The 18,308-nt window shown below is 54.6% G+C and overlaps 1 protein-coding gene across 1 annotated transcript in view; it reads right to left on the bottom strand.

Annotated features, from left to right (window-relative positions):
• RBM19 (RNA binding motif protein 19) overlaps positions 1-18,308 on the bottom strand; it is a 122,705-nt gene that overhangs the window by 92,251 nt on the left and 12,146 nt on the right. The window contains exons 9-16 of the mRNA XM_036823343.1: positions 18,158-18,229; positions 16,936-17,139; positions 15,440-15,570; positions 14,502-14,623; positions 13,967-14,063; positions 12,296-12,406; positions 9,913-10,113; positions 8,523-8,652 (exon numbers count right to left, since the gene is read on the bottom strand). Of these exons, the coding sequence (XP_036679238.1) occupies positions 8,523-8,652; positions 9,913-10,113; positions 12,296-12,406; positions 13,967-14,063; positions 14,502-14,623; positions 15,440-15,570; positions 16,936-17,139; positions 18,158-18,229 (1,068 nt within the window). The remainder of the gene's footprint in view (positions 1-8,522; positions 8,653-9,912; positions 10,114-12,295; positions 12,407-13,966; positions 14,064-14,501; positions 14,624-15,439; positions 15,571-16,935; positions 17,140-18,157; positions 18,230-18,308) is intronic.

Genomic DNA, 18,308 nt, shown 5'->3' with positions numbered 1-18,308 from the left:
GTTTCCTGTCTCTGTTTTAAAGAGAAAAGAGTATGAAGCACAGACCAAAACCCGGAGCCTTAACTTAGACTGACCCACATTATATAACCCATATAATTTGAACTTCAAAATAAATTACTGTGAGCTGCAAACGTAAGCGACATGTTCTTTTTCCTCAAAAACCAGCACTTAGCGAACTTTCAAAATAAAATGCAACTTAAAACTGCAAAAATTACAGAATGGGAGCAAAACTCAGAACGTTCTAAATACCCCTGGAACCTAAGGGATGTTACGTTCATTTAAAATCCCCAATATACATAACTTCAGGAAGCATACACATAAGAGTACATTTTCATCTACACAAAATATATTCGATTCAGAGTTACACATAACAGCGAAAAACTGAAAAAAAGACAAAAACCCACTATATTCATAAACGAGATCTGGAGAGTTATACTGCCACCAAAGGCTAGACTAATATGTAGTTAAAGATGATGTTTCCGAAGAATGTTTAAAGATGTGGAACGATGCTCGTGACAGAAAAATTAAGAGAAAACTGAAGGTGCAAAACAACATACGACGTGACCCCAATCACGTTCTGTACCCAGAGCTTACGAGACACATACGCAACAAGAGAAAATCACGTGCTCCTGGTTATTTCTGGAGACTGTGATTACAAAGGGCTCTATCCTGTCACTCCCAGCCCTGTGACACGCCTACTCCGAAGGAACAGCACTGCATGAGGAGGGAAGGGCAATCGTGAGGTTGGGAGTTAGCAGGGTGGGGATGTGGCTGCAGCTCAGGCCGCCAGCCGGTCAGCCCTGGTGGAGAACGTGGATGTCACCCGAGGGTGCCGGAAGCCTCACAAGGTTGCAGGTGGCGTCGTGACCTCCTAAGAAGTTCCGCTGCTGGAAACATGTGTTCCGTCTGGGTCAACCTCCCCAGTTTTTCACATGATCGGGGCCTGGGGACAATCATCTTTTCCTCCACGTTCAAGCTCCGGAAGCTCCTCCCGTACCCCCCGGGGAAATCAAACCCCATCTCAGCCATTCTCCAAGATGCCCGCCCGCTCCCACCCTCATGGTTCCGAACATGTGGCCCCGTCCCTCCCCTCAGGTCTGAGCCCTGCACGCGCCGACCTGGAGCGGACGGGGACGCTCCATTCTCTCGTGCCCACTTGCATGCAAGTAGTCCAAGGCCAAGGGAGCTTCTGGGGCTTCAAACCCGTCCCCCACGCTCTCACGCCGAGCACAAGAGCCACCTCCATCGCCCCGGCCCTCTCTGATGCAAGCCTACTGCTGGCCAGTCCTAACTGAACTTCAACCGCTTTGTCATAAAACAACCCTTTCAAGCCCTATTGGAAAGAGCGACAGTGAGGATGTTGCCCGTTTCACATCAGCTGAACGGGCAGCCTTCGCCCTTCACACTCCCTCGGAGGTGAACCCAGAATCCAGACTCTCGCTCCAGGACAAAAAAGAAGGAATCTACATAAAGGCTCCTTCCCCCACCCAAGAAACTAACGCAATTTACCCAACAAGGGACTCCGTGGTGTGGCCATCTGTCCTCAAAACCCAACTTTCAAAGCAAAGCAGGGTAGAAAAAGTATTACTAATGATGGGGAAGCAAAGCTAAGCAAACAGGCCAAGACTGCAGGTTCTGAATGAGAACTTCGATGGAAAGGAAGACCAAGCCCCTCAGCTGCAAAAGGCACCCACCCCACCGGCTCGCCTCACGTCTGACGTCTCGGAGATAAAAGGAGAGAGGAAGGGATGCCAATCAGATGCCCCACTGCGTGCGGGGACCGGGCTAGGCCTGCAAGGATGCTATCTCACCGCCGACCACGGCAGCCGCGTCACAGTAAACCGGGGGTCCACGGCAAGTGCTGGAGTCCGCTGCCTCTGACCTCTAAACCTCAGGCATCTTCAGGTTGGGAGAGAGGTTCATGGGAGACTGCAAACATGTTTTTTGTAGAGAAAAGAATGGTGGGGATGACGCTGACCGGGAGGGCGCGGTGCCACCTTAAGGGGCAGCCGGTGCGCAGCACCGGCCAAGTGCCGGGGGCACATCAACCCGAGTGTGGTCAGGTGTTCAGAGCTTTCACGAGAAGCTGAAAATCCAGCTTTTTATGGGAAAACCCACATTTTAAAACTCTTGGCAACTAACTCAGTGGCATGTGGCTTCTGTACTAGGCAGTGGTCAACAGACTGATTTAAACCAGCTTATGGGCCTTTGTGCTCTGTTCCCCACTTCCAGCCTGGCAAAGCCCAACGACCCTTCCCTCTGCCTCTCCCAGGGGCCTGGAATCCAGCCAGTTCCCAGCGTGGCACCCCAGGGATGTGAAGCCTCACAAGGACGACAGCTCCGGGGAGCCCAGGGGCTGTGAGCAGGGCCAGAGTACACTCCTTCCTGCCTCCCCGCCCCAGGAGCAAGGGCTGGTCTGCTTCAAAGCACTTATTTCAAAGGTCACAGGCCCCTGCCCAGGAAGTGTGATGTTTGGGTTTCGTGACAGAGCTGAGACGAGCTTGCAGTCAGGGTTGGCACCTCAGGAACAGACAGATCCCTTCCCCGGTGGGTGAGCTGCCCTCAGTCCCAGCCCAGGGGGACCAAGAGGAGACTGCGAGGACGGCCAGGACCTATCACCCACCCGGGTGTGCAGCTGGCCTGGCTCCTCCCACTTCTGTTAAGTCAGCCAACGCCCCTGACCCCCAACATCCGGGAGAACATCCAGCTTGAAATAAAAGACACGATTAAACGCAGCCTGGCTTTGCTCCAACAGCACAGAGACGTCCGTTGTTTCTCCAAACCTCTGTGTACCCAGCCACCGCCTCCCCCAGTCTGCGATTCCCCCTGGGAGGCTGGAAGAGCTAACAAGACAAGGGCATCCCAGTCTCGAGATCTGTTGAAAAAAGGGGGCCTGAAGAAAACGAGAAGGGGGCCCACAGACCGCAGTCAGGAGGCAGCGCAGAGCTGTGAAAGCGCACGGCCTTAGAAATGAGAGTGGTCTGGGTCAGGGTCCCGGTGACACCACTCACTGGCTGTGTGCCCTGGGTGACTGGCTTACCCACGCTGCCTTAGCATTGTCACCTGGGAAATGGGGCTACACACATAGACACACACAGACACACAGACACACACGGACACAGACACACACACACGGACACACACACACACACAGACACACACGCACACACAGACACACACACACGGACACACACACACACACGGACACACACACACACACGCGCGCGCGCGCACACACACACACACACACACACACACACACACTCCCCTTTTCTCTGCTGGCTTCTTTGGAAATTCGAATGTCTGCTACTCCATCCGCACACTGGGTCCCTGGTCCAGGGCACCGTTGCCTCTTGTCTGGATGACCAAGTGTTCTCCTCCCTGGTCTCCCGTCGGCACCCGTCCCTGGCCTGCCAGCTTCTCCCATCCTGTCTCCTCGCCTTCTCCATTCCAGCTGCACCAGCCTCTATTCTGACCTCTGAGCCTGCCAAAACCCATCCCTGCCACAGGGCCTTTGCACTTGCCACCTGTCTCCTCTGCCTGTCCTGCTCATGCCGTTTTCCCAGGCCTGGCTTCTTGTCAGGTCTCAGCTCAAACGTCCTCCCCTCCGAGCTCCTCCTGTGAAGTTGTTCCCAGCACAGGCCTGGCCACTTGCCATCAGAGTCCCCTGGGTACCTTTCCTTCACAGCCCTTACCCCTTTCTGAAATCACCTTATAGGTTCACTTCTCTGTGTCCCCCAACTGCAAGGGGAGCTCTCTGAGGATGGGGCCACATCGGACTCAGTAACCTCTGCATCCCCAGCACTGGGCCCAGAGCAGATGCTCCAAAAATATTGGTGGATGATGATTTGCTACACAAATGGCACTTAGTGTGACCGACAGAAGCTGCGGGGTCACAGCTAAGAGCACAGACCTGGGAGCTGGTGGCTCTGGGCACAGCCCAGCTCTTTCCAGATGTGTGACTCTGCGTAAGTCACTCAACCTCCCTATGCTTCCTTCTTTCCATTCCAAAAAGGAGAAAGACAATTACAAGGTCCACTTGCAAGACAATTATGAGAATTAACGCACAGAAACCCAGTTAAAACAGTGTCTGGGCCAGGGGAAAATGTCAGGAATCCCTACCTCCGCAGGCCCATTGACGGAAGAGGCAGGCCGGCTGGCTGCAGGCTTTTGAGAAGAACCGCCAGCGCTGCAGGTCTGAGTGCCGGGGACTGTGTCTCTGCCGGCCACATCCCTGGGAAGAGCTTCTGCCCCGCTCAAGTGGCCAGGCCCTGCTATGACCCATGCCCATGTCCAGAGAGGTGTGGAAACGGCCAAGGGCCAAGGACGAAGCCAAAGCTCACTGTTAAAAGTGCTTTTCTGCCAGGCTTCCCTGGTGGCACAGTGGTTAAGAATCCGCCTGCCAATGCAGGGGACACGGGTTCGAGCCCTGGTCCGGGAAGATCCCACATGCTGCGGAGCAACTAAGCCCGTGCGCCACAACTACTGAGCCTGCGCTCTAGAGCCCGCGAGCCACGACTACTGAGCCCGCGAGCCATGACTACTGAGCCCGTGAGCCACGACTACTGAGCCCACATGCCACAACTACTGAAGCCTGCACGCCTAGAGCCCGTGCTCTGCAACAAGAGAAGCCACCGCAATGAGAAGCCCGCGCACCGCCATGAAGAGTAGCCTCCGCTCGCCACAACTAAAGAAAGCCCGCGCGCACCAACGAAGACCCAATGCAGCCAAAAATAAAATAAAGAAAATAAATAAATTAAAAAAAAAAAAAGAAAGAAAAGCACTTCTGTCCCTGGCCTCAAGCGGGGTGACGACAGGAAGACTAGGAAGGAAAAAGGAGGCATCACAAAACGAACAGATGTTTGCCAACGACATCACCAGGAACCAGGAAAAGTGGGAAGAAGAGCAGGACGGGGGCAGGGACGGGGGCGGGGGCGCAGGGGACGGGGTGAGGGTGCGAGGAAGGCTCTCAAAGCAAGGTGGGCTGGAGGGGGCTGGGAGAGGCAGGGGGGAATACGCGTCCATCTGTAGTTGGCACAATAAAATCCAGTCACGCATCACCACATGGGGCTTTATTATAATCAGGCCGCAGAATTTACGGTCGCTCCCTCCCCTTTCCGGCTCTCTGCTCGGAAGGCTGACAGCAGAGACTGTTATCAGTTGCAAGCAGCTTTTCAGGACCTCCCCCGACTTGGAGCCCTTTATCTGGAGGTGAGGGTCTTGGTTGTGGGGAGATAAGACACACTGTCCCCCTCCCTCGAGAACGGTACAGAGAACGGAGGGCTTTGCCGAAAAGAAAGGGGGGGCGCTGGTGAACAAAAAAACCCCCTCCGTCCACTCCCCTCCTGCTCGCCTTCCTGCGGAGCCTGAGAAAATCCAGGGCTTGGGGGCTGGCTGAGTCCCCGGGCAATGGGGATGAGGGGCTGGGGAAGCTTCAGGAACCGTGTGCAGAGGGGCAGGCGTCGGGGGGAGCAGGTGAAAAGGAACAGCTCGGGGACCAGGGAGGGGAACCGTGTATGTGATACAGGTAAGAAAAGGAACAAAAAAGGGCAAAAGGAGGCTCGCGAGATGAGCTCTGTGGGGATCCGCCTGACGACACAGGACTCAGCGGGGTTTGAAATCAGCACGGGCGTGCACAACTTCTTGGCCCCCAATCCGAGCTATTTGCTATAACTACTGGCTCCCTCCTCCCAGCTCCGAGGCCTCCTTTGTGTGAGTGACAGCAGGACCCTGGACAGCAGCCCCCTAAGCGGCAGGGCCTGTTGGGGACAGTCTGTCTGGGATGCTCTCAACACCGGAACCTAGGCCCGGGCACCCAGGGGACACTGGGGGCAGGCGGGGGCAGCCCTCTACCTTCCGACCAGGGCACGCTATCTCTGCAAAGCCTCCCCTCGCTGTGCTCCAGAACATTCTGCACCCAGGGCCCACTTCTATTACTGTGACATCTCGGCTAACCCCAAACAGGCCCACCTGTCCTCCTAGCGGCCCGGGAGCTTCTGGGGAAGCGGTATGTGTTGGGCCCGTCTTGGTCGCCCCAGCTCGATTGCTGGCATCCAGCTGGTGCTCGGGGCTGAGTTAGAGACCGTCCACTTCACCTCACGCTGCTGAATTAGGACGAGGGTCAGAGTAATGGTGACTCGGGCGGCTTCTCACTGAACTCTCACAAAGGCCTTCTGCCTATTTTACAGATGCAGAAACAGCCTCGGAGAAGGCTGGTGGCTTGCCCAGTCACAGGGCTAGGAGAGGACTTCCCCAGGAGCTGTAAGCCTCACGTACGGAGGACCCAAAGTGCTTAGTGCAGGGCCTGGCATGGAGGAAATGCTGCTTTTGCCTGTGGATTCGCTCAGCACCTACTGACTGCTCTCCCACCAGACGCCGGGCATCTTCCTGGGTGCCCGGGCACGGCAGTGCACAAGCAGACGAGGTACCCGGCCTGCGGGATGGACGTCTAGTGAGGGAGTCAGACAGACAGACACTGAGGAAGGGAACCCATAATGACACTCTTCTGAGAAGCAATAAGCCTTTGAAACAAAGTTTAAGGGTGAGGGGAGGGGGTGGGTATAAATCAGTACCCATGAAGGGAGCCACGGCGATTATGTGATGGATGGCGCCACATTCTGATGCTTAACTAACGATGGAGAACAAACCTGCCAACGTCACCAAGCTCTACTATGTGCCGGGGCTTGGGACACAAGGACGAGGATGGCCCAACCCCTACTCTTCAAAGGTAAAGAGAGACAGAGAGGCACAGAAACCCTTCTTCCTGCATTCCTTCACTCCCTCGACTCACATTCCTGAGCTACCCCGTGCCCGGGGCCCCATGGGATGCTTGCGCCCAGCAGTGAGCGAGACGGCCACTCCCTGCCCTCGCGGTTCACTGTCTGGCAGCGATGGATGTTAAACAAGTAAAACAAATGAATAAACAGGATAAATACAAACTGTGACGAGTGTCACAGAAGAAAACAACAGAGCGAAGGGAGGGAAGCACCGGGACACCTGCAAAAGAGTGTGGCCACACGGCAGCGGCCCCCCGCGGAGGTGCCATACTTAGTGGTCCCGCCAAAGCTAGGAGAGGCCTCTGCTGGATCTGTTTCCAGGGCCCTTGCTCCTGGCAAATCTGTGCTTTAAAGGAGGACTTGCTTTTGGCCAAAAAACATTAGTCATGTCCAAGTTTAGTAACTGAAGTTGAAACCAAGGTCGTTGATAATTTGGGGGTGATGGCTAGTTAAGAAGAAACCGTGACTATATAAAGAGAATTCTTTTTGATGGAAGCATAAGCATGTTGGAAGAGAATGCTAATCCAATCTGTGGACAAAAATAACTCATCAACAGGGGCTAGTGAGGGGCTTTTGAAAGATTTATATCAATGGTCAGTAGGTAACCCCAATGGCTAAGGGATGCTTTCGGGGGCCTCAGAAAGCAGAGACTGAAGAATGTTCCTTCCTGACTGAAGCAAGGCTTCTAGACCAGGGGGTCCCAAATGTCTTGTAGTGACTTGGGCCAGTCCTGAAGGAGGTTTTACCGATCCAAGATGAACTGGGAAATGCAGCCAGCCTAGGGAGGTTTATGGACAGTGAGGTCTATTCAATTAAAGGACTGTTCTTTAAATCTGAGAATTCCGCATCCCCACCCCCATTCTTTTATGAGGACAATGGAGAGGGTATACGGGAGATGTATTTCTTTTAATCCTTATTTAAATCAACCGGCAACCCTATGGTGAGATGGAGGTACGGAGGAGGGATATTACTGATGGGCAAGATCTCAGTGTCTGGGTAAGGGTGTTCTTCAAAGCTTTTCTAAAGGTCTTCGCTTCTAGGATGGAGTCATGGTCCCCTAAGTGGTTCTCAGTCGAGGGCTGCACTGCCCCCTAGAGGGCATCTGGCATACAGGGAAGGGGTGTTTTAGACTGTCACAATTACAGGGGCACTCCTGTAAATTCAGTGGGCAGGGTCTGCAAAATGTCTTACAATTTGCAGAACAGTCCCGACAGGGCAGAACTGCGCTGCCCTGAGTGCCAGGAGCGCCCCCTCCTCACCCGAGGGTGAAGCATCAGTTGAGGGTTGGGTCCCCGCCTCCCTTCCTTTTCCTGCCTTTGCAGTCACTGGACACCAGAGGGCGCCATACCATCCCTGGGACCCCGGAGAATAAACATCTCCAACAGCCCTGCTCATCCATCCTGGCGGATGTATCAATACGAACCAGAAGGCTATTTTCTCTTGCTCTGTTCCGAATCCCTATTAATAGATTCTAGTGGGTTTTTTAATTTTTCCTTTCACAACCTATACTTGATAAGCCAAGATAGTCGGCTACCTTACGCTGTATCCAGAATTTTCATGCTCTATTTTTTTTTTGAGGACATTTTACATGCCTATAAAATCCAAGAGACGGGGACCCACCAGTCTCAGGATGAATACAGAACTTTGAAAGAAACACCTGATAAACAATTTAGTGCTGCCCCCTAGCGCTCCGTCCTTCCCCTGCCTGCTGCCCCAGGACATCCTGATCTCAGACCCAGCTCAAACCTGTTTCTGGCTCCATCCTGTCCTTTCCGGCCGGCTCTGCTGGTGCATCTCGGGGTTCTTTCTTCTGTGGGGCTGGGCTGGAAAAGATGCCCACTGGAGCCCACTCCAGATACAGGGGGACGTGGTGGAACTGCAGAGACAGGGGCGGGGGAGGGACTCAGTCCACGACACAGACCAAGAGCCTGAGGCTCAGAGTACAGAACTCTAGGCGCTGCCTGCTCCCCTTGCTGCAGCTCAGGGTTCAGGTGAGAAGCTGGAGCATCTGCTGTCACTGAATACGTCTGCATCCCCCTGTGCTTTCTCTAATCAAGAGTGTGGACAGGGCATGGGACGGGGAAGCAGAATCACTGATACAGGGCAGCCCTCCTGGAGGAAGTGCAACGGGGCCGCCGGACACCAACCGTGCTTTCTCTCCCTCCGCATACGTACACTCACAGGCAGTGAGTATACACATACGTACGTGCAGAGAGGTTTTTTTTAAAAGAAGGATAAACAAGACACTGACAAACAGTCAGCAAAGCATTAAAGTCCTTGATAAAGAGAAGCTACTTGCAGTGGGTTGCATGGTGGCCCTTCAAATGATATGTCCACGTCCCAACTCCCAGAAGCTGTGAATGTGGCCTTATTTGGAAAAAAGGCCTCTGCAAATGTCATTAAATAAAAGATCCTGAGATGAGATCATTCTGGATTATCTGGGTGGGCCCTAAATCCAGTGACAAGCGTCCATGTAAGAGAAAAGCAGAGGGAAGATTTGAGATGGAGAAAAGAAGGCCATGTGGACAGAGGCAGAGACTGGAGTGATGTGGCCACAAGCCAAGGGACGCCTGGAGCCACCAGGCACCGGAAGAGGCAAGGAAAGATCCCTCCCCCCACCCCCAAGAGCCTTCGAAGGGAGAATGGCCCTTGGACACCTTGATTTTAGACTTCAGACCCCCAGAACAGTGAGAGAATACATTTCTCTTCTTTTAAGCCACTAAATTGGTAGTAACTTGTTATGGCAGCCACAGAAAGGAATACACTAAAACATATAACTTTTTCTTCCTTATGACCAAGAATCAGGAGGTAGCCCACCTACAGAATTGACTTTCAACTAATTGTAGGTATAAGATATCCAAAGCGCCAAGGATGATGGTTCAAAGTCACGGGGGAATGGAAAGCTGAGGAAAGCCAGAATCGGCAGGGAACCGAGGCAGGCTTTCCGGAGGATGTCTTGAGCCTGCCCCTCACACTCCCCCGTCCAGAGGTGCTCCCAGGGGAGGGGTGACATTCACAATCCCGACAGACATGGGTGGTTTCCAGCCAGTGCTCGCATGTGCCAGGTCTATGCCAAGACTGTCCGCCTGTCAGCTCCCTCCGTCCTCTCCCTGAAGCGGGGCTCGGGCGGCCCTACCTTGGAGTATGCCAGGTGTCGGAAGGCCTTGCGGGCCTCCAGCGGCTCCAGGAACTCCACGATGGCTGTGACGCCACCCTCTGGCAGCAGCACGCGGCCCAGGCTGCCGAAGCGGCCAAAGGTCTCCTGCAACTCGGCCGCCAGGGTGCCGGCCGGGAGGTTCTTCACCAGGATCACGGTCTTGCTTCGCTCAGCGGCGGCCTGCAGGGAGGGGACAGCTCACGTGGGACGATGGAAAGGAGGGTCACTGACCCCCAACGCCAGTACTGATTGGTGGGTGACTCTGGACCAGGCGGCCACGTGGGACCCCGGGTACCAGGCCCTTAGGAAGCAGGTCCAGGAGACCCCACCCTCTCGGGCGCGCCACCCTGTGGATGAGAGGCGGCCCCGAGGAGTGGATGAGGGAGAGGGCTCTGGAGCTGGACCCCCCAGGTCAAATCCCGGCCCCTCCACTACTGAGCCGAGGCAAATTCTGACAGCGCCCAACCACAGCCCTCGCTGGACCTTCCAGGACACTCCAGCCCAGGGCCGGGATCTGCATCTCTGTGCTAGGGGTCTTTTCCCGGATCTGCAGAACGCCTGACGCCACACGTGAGATATTAACACCCCGTGGGAGCTGCCCGTGGCTCTCAGGAGTTGGCGTGTCCCCTGTCCTTTGGGTGGGACAACTCCGAGTTGGGCGGTGTCCCCCAGGGAAAGTGCCAGCCCACTGCTCTACCAGTGGCACTGGGACGAGCATGTCCTGTGCTGGTCTCCCCCCGCCCCTCGTCCCTTCTCGCGTGTTTTCTGTCCAGTGAACTACTTGGCTTGAATCTTTGTCTCAGTCAGCTTTTGGAAGAACCCAAACCAAGACACCAGATATATGGCCTTGAGAAATGCACTTGAAATGTATTCAGCCCCCTCACCTGACATGAGGACACGGCACCTATTTCAAGGGTCGTCCCAGGAAAGGAGTCAATCAAAGGGGTTGACATAAGCACGCTGCTTAGCAATTGCTAACATTAGCAATTATTTTATTATTAAAGCATGTTGGATGGAGCATAAAAGAGCCAAAAAAAATTAACGGGAGAATTCCAGGCATAGGGCATATCTGGGTACGAGTCTCAACCTGGCCACCAATCTAATTTGAAACCTTGGGTCAAGTGCTTTCCCTCTGGGCCTCAGTTTTATTTCTTTATTTTTTTTAGTTTTATTTTACGTTGGAGTATTGTTAATTTACAATGTTGTGTTAGTTTCAGGTGTTCAGCAGTGATTCATTTATACATATACATATATCCATTCTTTTTCACATTCTTTTCCCATATAGGTTATTACAGGATATTGAGTGGAGTTCCCTGTGCTATACAGTAGGTCCTTGCTGATTATCTATTTTATATATAGTGATGTGTATTTGTTAATCCCAAACTCCTAATTTATCCCTCTCCCTCACATTTAACCTTTGGTAACCATGTTTGTTTTCAAAGTCTGTGAGTCTGCTTCTGTTTTGTAAATAAGTTTTGTTTTTTTTTTAGATTCCACATATAAGTGATATCATATGATATTTGTCTTTCTCTATCTGACTTACTTCACTTAGTATGATAATCTCTAGGTCCATCCCTATTGCTGCAAATGGCATTATTTCATTCTTTTTTTATGGCTGAGTAATATTCCACTGTAAATATGTACTACATTTTCTTTATCCATTCCTCTGTCGATGGACACTTAGGTTGCTTCCACGTCCTGGCTATTGTAAATAGTGCTGCAATGAACATTGGGGTGCATGTATCCTAACCGTTCTTTTAAGGTGAAACTCTTAAGATTTGGTGAGGCTGAGGAAACAGTGGTTTGGGGGTCAGAAGCCCTGAGATTGAGTCCAGGCTCCTGCCGCAGACTCACTGTCTGATCTTTAAGTCCCTTCCCCACTCTCTGGGCCTCAGGTTCCCAGTCTGTAAAACGAAGGAGAGGATGTCAGGTGTTCTCAGCGGGCCCTCCAAGACTTCATCATCCAGACACCTAAGAACTTCTACCTCGTAAGGAATAAGCACGTGGAGGAACCTTCCCCTATGTGATTCAAGAAAGGTCTCAATCCCGAAACAGATAACAGGTGCTCTTAGTAAGGTGCTAGGTCGGGGAACAGGATGCTTAGGGCCCCCCCCACCCCGTCCTGTGTAGAGAAACTCTTGCTTACGTCCCCCGAGGGACACCATTCCGATGGGCCATGAGTCTGAGCTGATGACCTTTCTTTCTTAAGCGACAGTTGCAAAGTTAATGATAATCATCTTTGAAAGGCCTGACCCTCCCACCCATCCACACGTCCGCTGATGTGAGACTCCGCCCCCAGCTCTCCAGGGTCGGGGCGGCCCAAGCGCTGAGCGGCTTGCTGGGCTGGGCAGTGGGCACTCACCTGGCTGAAGGAGTCCAGACTGACCCCATTGTCGAGGAGGAAGCGCCGCACCTCTTGGATGAGCTGGGTCTCTCCCAGGGCCACGCGCACGGCCACGCTGCCCTTGGTCTCCTGCGGGAGGGAAAGGGAAGATGCCCTGTCGGCTGTCGGGCAGGTGACGGGTCAGCTGTCCCATCTCCCAACAGCCTGAGGAGGAGGCTTGCACGGAGCCGGACCCCGTGGATGCCCCCCGCGGATGCTCCCCCCGTGGATACCCACTCCGGCTTGACGGCTCTGGGTTCCGCGTCTGTCAGGGTGAATCAAGAGCCCCACGCCTCACCTCCAGCTTCCCCTCCCCCCTCTCCCGCCTGCTCCCTCCCCTCCAGTCGTATGTAAGGGTCTCATGCCAAGTTCATTCCCACCTGAGGGCTTCTGTGCGCTCACCTCTGCCCTCCATTCAATTTCTGCTAGAATGTCGCACCCCTGAGCAGCCTGCCTCGCTCTCACCCTGTCCCCTCACTCAGCTTAAGCCTTCTTCAAGCCATCACACCAACATGCGGCACCTTTGCTGATGAGCTAGTGTCTTCCTCTGCTGGAAGGCTCTAGAAGAGCAGGACTGTTTCCCTTTAGGGCCCTGCTCTCTTCCCAGTGCTCAGGGCGCTGGTGGGATCTGAACCAGCTGCAGCCGCTCCCGACTGGCTGAGGTCCGGCGCTGTGCGGCCAACACGGTGCCCACGAGCTCAGCCAACTGGGCACTGAGACGCGGCGCGTCTGAACCCAGTGTAAGACACGCACTGAATTTTAAACACTCAGTGAGGACAAAAAAGCAATGCAAGACAGCTTGTCATTTTTTTATATTGTGAATAATGAAATAATAATATCTTGGCCGTATGGAATTAATAGAATAGATTCTATTCTGAAAAATTAACTTTGAAAATTAACTTTGCCTGTTCCTTTTTGCTTTTTAAAAATGTGGCCACTTGGACATTTACAATTCTGTGTGGGGCTCGCATTCTATTTCTGGGGGACAGCGCTGACCTTCAGCATGGGGAAGGGGCAGGGGCAGTAAATGACGATGGCCAGTGAGTTTATGGATCAAATCTATGGATATCCTTTGCCTGCTGGCTGAAAAACACACTCCCAGGTTTTGCCAAAGATGAACTTGGCCACGGTCTAACTGGAGACCCAGCATTTAAAAGAAGGTATGTGATCTGGAGAAGCCAAATGGACGGAGGGGGAAGGTCGGAAGGAACAAGGTTAGACTTGGGAGAGGGGGAGGGTCAGAGACCTACGACCTACCCTGTGCTCGTCTCAAAGACCTGGGCTGGCTGGGCCCAGGAGGTGGGTGGGACCACCTTTGAGGAGTGGTTCAGAGAGGGCAGTGGATTCAGGTTGACCTGGGGTCACCCCACCTCCCCCTCTTTCCAGGTGTGTGACCCTGGGCAAGCGCCTTTGTGTCCCTGGGCCTCGATTTCTTCATCTGGGAAATGGGGCGAGAGGAGCACCGCAGGCTAAGTGCTCATCATCAGTTACTTTCTCCATGTGGCTCCACGCTCGCCCACGAGAAGCCAGGGCAGGGTGGACGCTTCCATGGGGGAGGCCCCAGAGGACAAGCTGGTGGACAACCCCAGCCCGATCCCGCCCCCTCCCCTGCCCAGAGCCGGGGGCACATCAGACAGGGTGCCCACTCACGTGGTCAAACACTTGACTCTTGGTGGCGCTGTACTTCTGGGCGATGGCGTCGGCCACTGCATTCGGGCCCATGAACAGCGTGTTCCAGTTGTGAGAGCTGAGTCAGAGGTAGAACAGAGAGGTCAGACCATGGCTGAATGGGGGCAATTTTTTTCAGATGCAAAGCCTGTAAGAAATGAGCTTGTGGGCCTGCCTTCCTAAGTCCCCGAAGCCTCCTCCTCCCCCATCTTACTTGGCGTGGGCCAAGTACCAGGGCCTGAAGACAACAAGAGCCACGATGATACTAATAAGCCCTAACGTCTGTCAAGCGCTTACTCGGCACCAGGGACCAAGCACTTTGCTTACATTGACTCAATCCTTACGACACCACAAAAGTGAGGCACCACTGATCCTTCCCATTTTGCAGATGAGGAAACTGAGGCTCAGCAAAGTTACGGATGAGGGGCTAAAGCCACCATGAGGAGTCAGGGTACCCTGGCGGCTAGGAAAGGAGGGGCGAGGGCAGCCAAAGCCTGGGTCAGAGGCAGGTATGGACCTGGAGCTGTTGGCTTTGTCTTTTGACTCTTTCTTCTTCTTGTAAGACGATGATCCTGGGGCGTCTGCGTCCTCGCTGGCCTCCTTCTTGATGGTGGATGGTAACACGTGGAGCATCCTGCCCTGGAGGAGGACGAGGGGAAGGGGGTAAAGACAGGAAGGGGGCAGGCGCTTCTACATCCTGCCCCGGGTACGTCGGCCTCTCCACGAGGGGGCTGGACCCAGCACTGAGACCCTTGTCGCGAGACGGGGGCCTCGGGCAGGATGCCCACGAGGCCGCCCTGAACCCAGAACGGGGGCCTGGCCGTGTGGCACAGGGGCCTGACTCTGTGACGGGGGCCACTTGACAAAGCTTCACAGAGGACGCTGATCGGTTTGTAAGTAACACCTGCAGGGCTCCCCACCCGACTCTGCCCCTGTGAGAGTGTGAGCTCCACGCGGGCAGGAGCCGGGTTCAGCCTGCAGCCACAGGGGATCAATAAATCATGAATGAATGAACGAATGAACGAATGAACAGGAAAGGGAGGCGAGGCAGCCTGGGGCTTCGGCTTGTGTGCTAAGCATGTTATTTGGAAGAAAGAGGCGTTTCTTACATTCTGCTGTGGCCATTTCAATGACTGGGTCAAAACTCTTTCTTTGCTTACTCCTTCCTCTTCCAAGTGGTATTTTGAGAGAGCAAGTTCATTTAATCCACAGGCACTTTTTAAGGGCCCACTGTGGGCCAGGTGCTCCTCTAGGGGCTATCGGTAGGTCGGTGAAGAGGACAGAGCAGACCCTGCCCCGTGGAGGCAGCTCGCATCAGGAGGCGGCTTCACGTGCATCAGCTGTGCTTCCCTGGAAGCGTGGGTGCGCTTTCCTGCCTGCGCGCACGCGCACACGCCCACAGCCTCTCCCCATCACCCGGGCCCCGCAGCCGCCCGCCACCCCGCGGGCCATCACCTGGAACACCTGCCCATCCACCTCCGCGTAGGCCTTCACGGCGTGCTCCGGGAACATGAAGGTGACGAAGGCAAAGCCCTTGGGCTTCTTGGTCAGGCTGTCGATGGGGTAATGCAGCTCAGACAGGGGACCTGAGGGTAGGAAGGGTGTCAGTGTCCTGCAGGCCAGAGCGGGGTGAGAAAATTCTGGGCACTAGTCAAGCGATGGGTTTTAACCAGGGAGAGCGTGGAGCTGCTGCTGCCGCTTGGCCCAGGACAGAAGGTGGCAAGGGGCTGCCCTGAGACCCCCTCATGGGTCAGGGTGTCCTTCCACAACCCTTCGTGTGTCTATTCTGAGAGCAGAGGTGTCTGGGCTGGACTCTGCCTTCACCACATACTATACGTGTGGCCTCGGGCAAGCCACAGGGCTTTACGGGCCTCAGGCTTCTCACCTGTAAAATGGTATCGTTAAGAATACCCAGCTCGGAGGACGGCGGGGAGGGTTAAACGCACTAATACGTGTCATGTCCTAAACAGTACCTGCTGGTGACGTAGGGCCACAGAAGTGTCTGCTGGGATATTATCATGATGCTCACATTAAAGTACACACCTTCCACTCTGAACACCAGGGTGTGACCAAGTCCTCCTTCCCGGGCTTTATCTTCCCGGATGGATACTTCGAGTCTATTGACGACCCCCTTTCCAGTGCTGCCCAGCCCTGCCACGTAAACCAGGGCACCAGCCTGTGCGGGAGGATCTGGCAGCAGGACAGCAGGCCAGGAGGTGACACCAATTTGCCTGATCGCGGAATCCTACTCAGGGCCTCCTTGTCCGGAAGACAAGCACTCGACCGAGCTTGGATCCCCTGCAACCCACAGCTGGTCTCCGAAGAGAAGCGGGGAGATGCTCCGGGGGATCTTAAAAGCATCTAGACCTCGCCCCGCCATTCTGAGCCCTAACTTCCTTCTCTTCAACAACCACGACCTTACAAACAAGCACAGCCCCGTGTGCCAAGCTGAACTACAGGCCTTCAAGTCCGTGTCCTGCAAAATAATGCTAGCAACCACAACAACAATGAAAATGGCCCTCACTAGCAAACGCATTTGGATCTGGAGAGCAAGATTATTTAGACAGCAGAGTTCAGACTGGGGAGCACTTCATATCAACACACACAGTGAGTGGGCTTCCAAGACCAGAGCAAGGGTTCAGATACCAGGGACATCTCAGAAAACTGCACCCAAACCCCGTCAGTTCTGAGTTTAGCGAGTGAGAGCTAAGGGAGTCTGGGTTCAGACCACGAAAGGTGCCTGTGATGCCATCTGGGACTTCGAGTTCCGCTGTCTACACACTGTCTGAATCTTCACAGCAGCTCAGAGATGGCGAGGCCCATTTTATGGATGAGAAAACTGAGGCCAGAGGGGGACGTCATTAGCCCAAGGTCAAGAGCTGCAGGAGGCAGATGGGGACTCAGACCACCCGCCGCAGGTGCCTGTGGTGAGCCGGAGGCCACGTCCCTACCGTATTTGGAGAAGAGCTTCTCCAGGTCTTCCTCGGAGCTGGTGTAGGGCAGGTTTCGCACAAAGAGCCTCCCAGAGTCGGCCAGGTCCTCTTCCTCTTCATGCTCCCCGAGTGTCCGGCCTTGCCAGGGTTTGGCGCTATTCTCTGGGGGCGCCTTGGCTGCGGGAACGTTCTTTTCCCTAAACACCTCGATGTAGCGTCCACCTGCACAAGGAGAGGCAGTCAGGGCCCCGGGGGAGGCCTGGAACCTGCCAGCTTCCAGACTTTGTTGCTGCCTTCTGGAAGCCATGGCGAAGGTGGCTGGTGACAGCGCCAGACACCAGGCTCTGTTAACCAGGGTGGCGGCCCCAGCCAGTGCCGGGCCTCAATCTCACTCATCCTGTGAGCTCGGCTTCAGCCCAGGGGGGGAGCCTGCCTGGGCCCTCCTGGTCCATGAGGCTGCATCCTCCCAATTCCAGGGCACAGCCCCTGGCACTGCCCTGGGAATCATCTCATGTGACAGCCCAACCCTGAAGAGCCACCTTGTGCTGCCGCTGAACTGTGTCCATGCGTTGCCCCGGGCACCTGATTAGACCACGACCCCCACCATCACCTCCACATGCACACAGTAGGCGCTCAATAAATACCTACCACCTGACTTGCTAGCAAGACTGCTTAGGTTTCTCCTCTTCCCTAACAGAACTTGTGTCTTCACAAGGGGTCAATGGCTGGACCTGAATCACCTGTCCACACCAGGGACAGGCCAAAGAGCACGTCCTTGGATATCTTGTTCAGGTGACCTCCCAACTCCAGACCCTGTACTTGCTGTTCCCTGTACTTGCTGTTCCCTGTACTGGAACGGCCCCGCCCCACAAAGCCAGAGCTGGCTCCCTCTACCCCTCTGGCTTTTGTTCCAGTGTCGCCAGCTTAGCGTGGCCCAAGCTGACACGATCCTGTGTAAAATGCGCCTCCTCCAATCCCGACCCTCTCCTGCATTTGTCCAGAGCACAGCCCCTCTGGTTACCACCTGTCTCTCCCCTCTCCAAGTTTCCTCTACAGGAAACTTAGCCTAATCTCTGCCCCAGGAGGGCGGGGGCTTTGGTCTGTTCTGCTCACGGCTGTATCCTCCGTGCCCAGGGCAGCGCCCGGCAGGCACACAGCAGGCCCTCAATATAACCTTACAGAGTAACTGAATGAACGAACCCCTGCCACCACGCGGCGTGGGACCGCCCGGCATCCTTACCCATGTATTCCCTGTTGCATTTCAGAGCTTTCCTCACTTCCTCTTCACTGCTGAAATCCACAAAGACGTACCCTGTGAAAGGACCACGACAAAGGTAAGGTCTGCAGGCCCTGCAGACAATCGTGGGAGTCACGGAGGAACACCCACACTG

The sequence above is a fragment of the Balaenoptera musculus genome, chromosome 14 (genome assembly GCF_009873245.2).
Source record: "Balaenoptera musculus isolate JJ_BM4_2016_0621 chromosome 14, mBalMus1.pri.v3, whole genome shotgun sequence".
Classification (NCBI taxonomy): Eukaryota; Metazoa; Chordata; class Mammalia; order Artiodactyla; family Balaenopteridae; genus Balaenoptera; species Balaenoptera musculus.
Note: the sequence above shows the minus strand (reverse complement) of the source record. Positions and strands in the feature narration are given on the sequence as shown.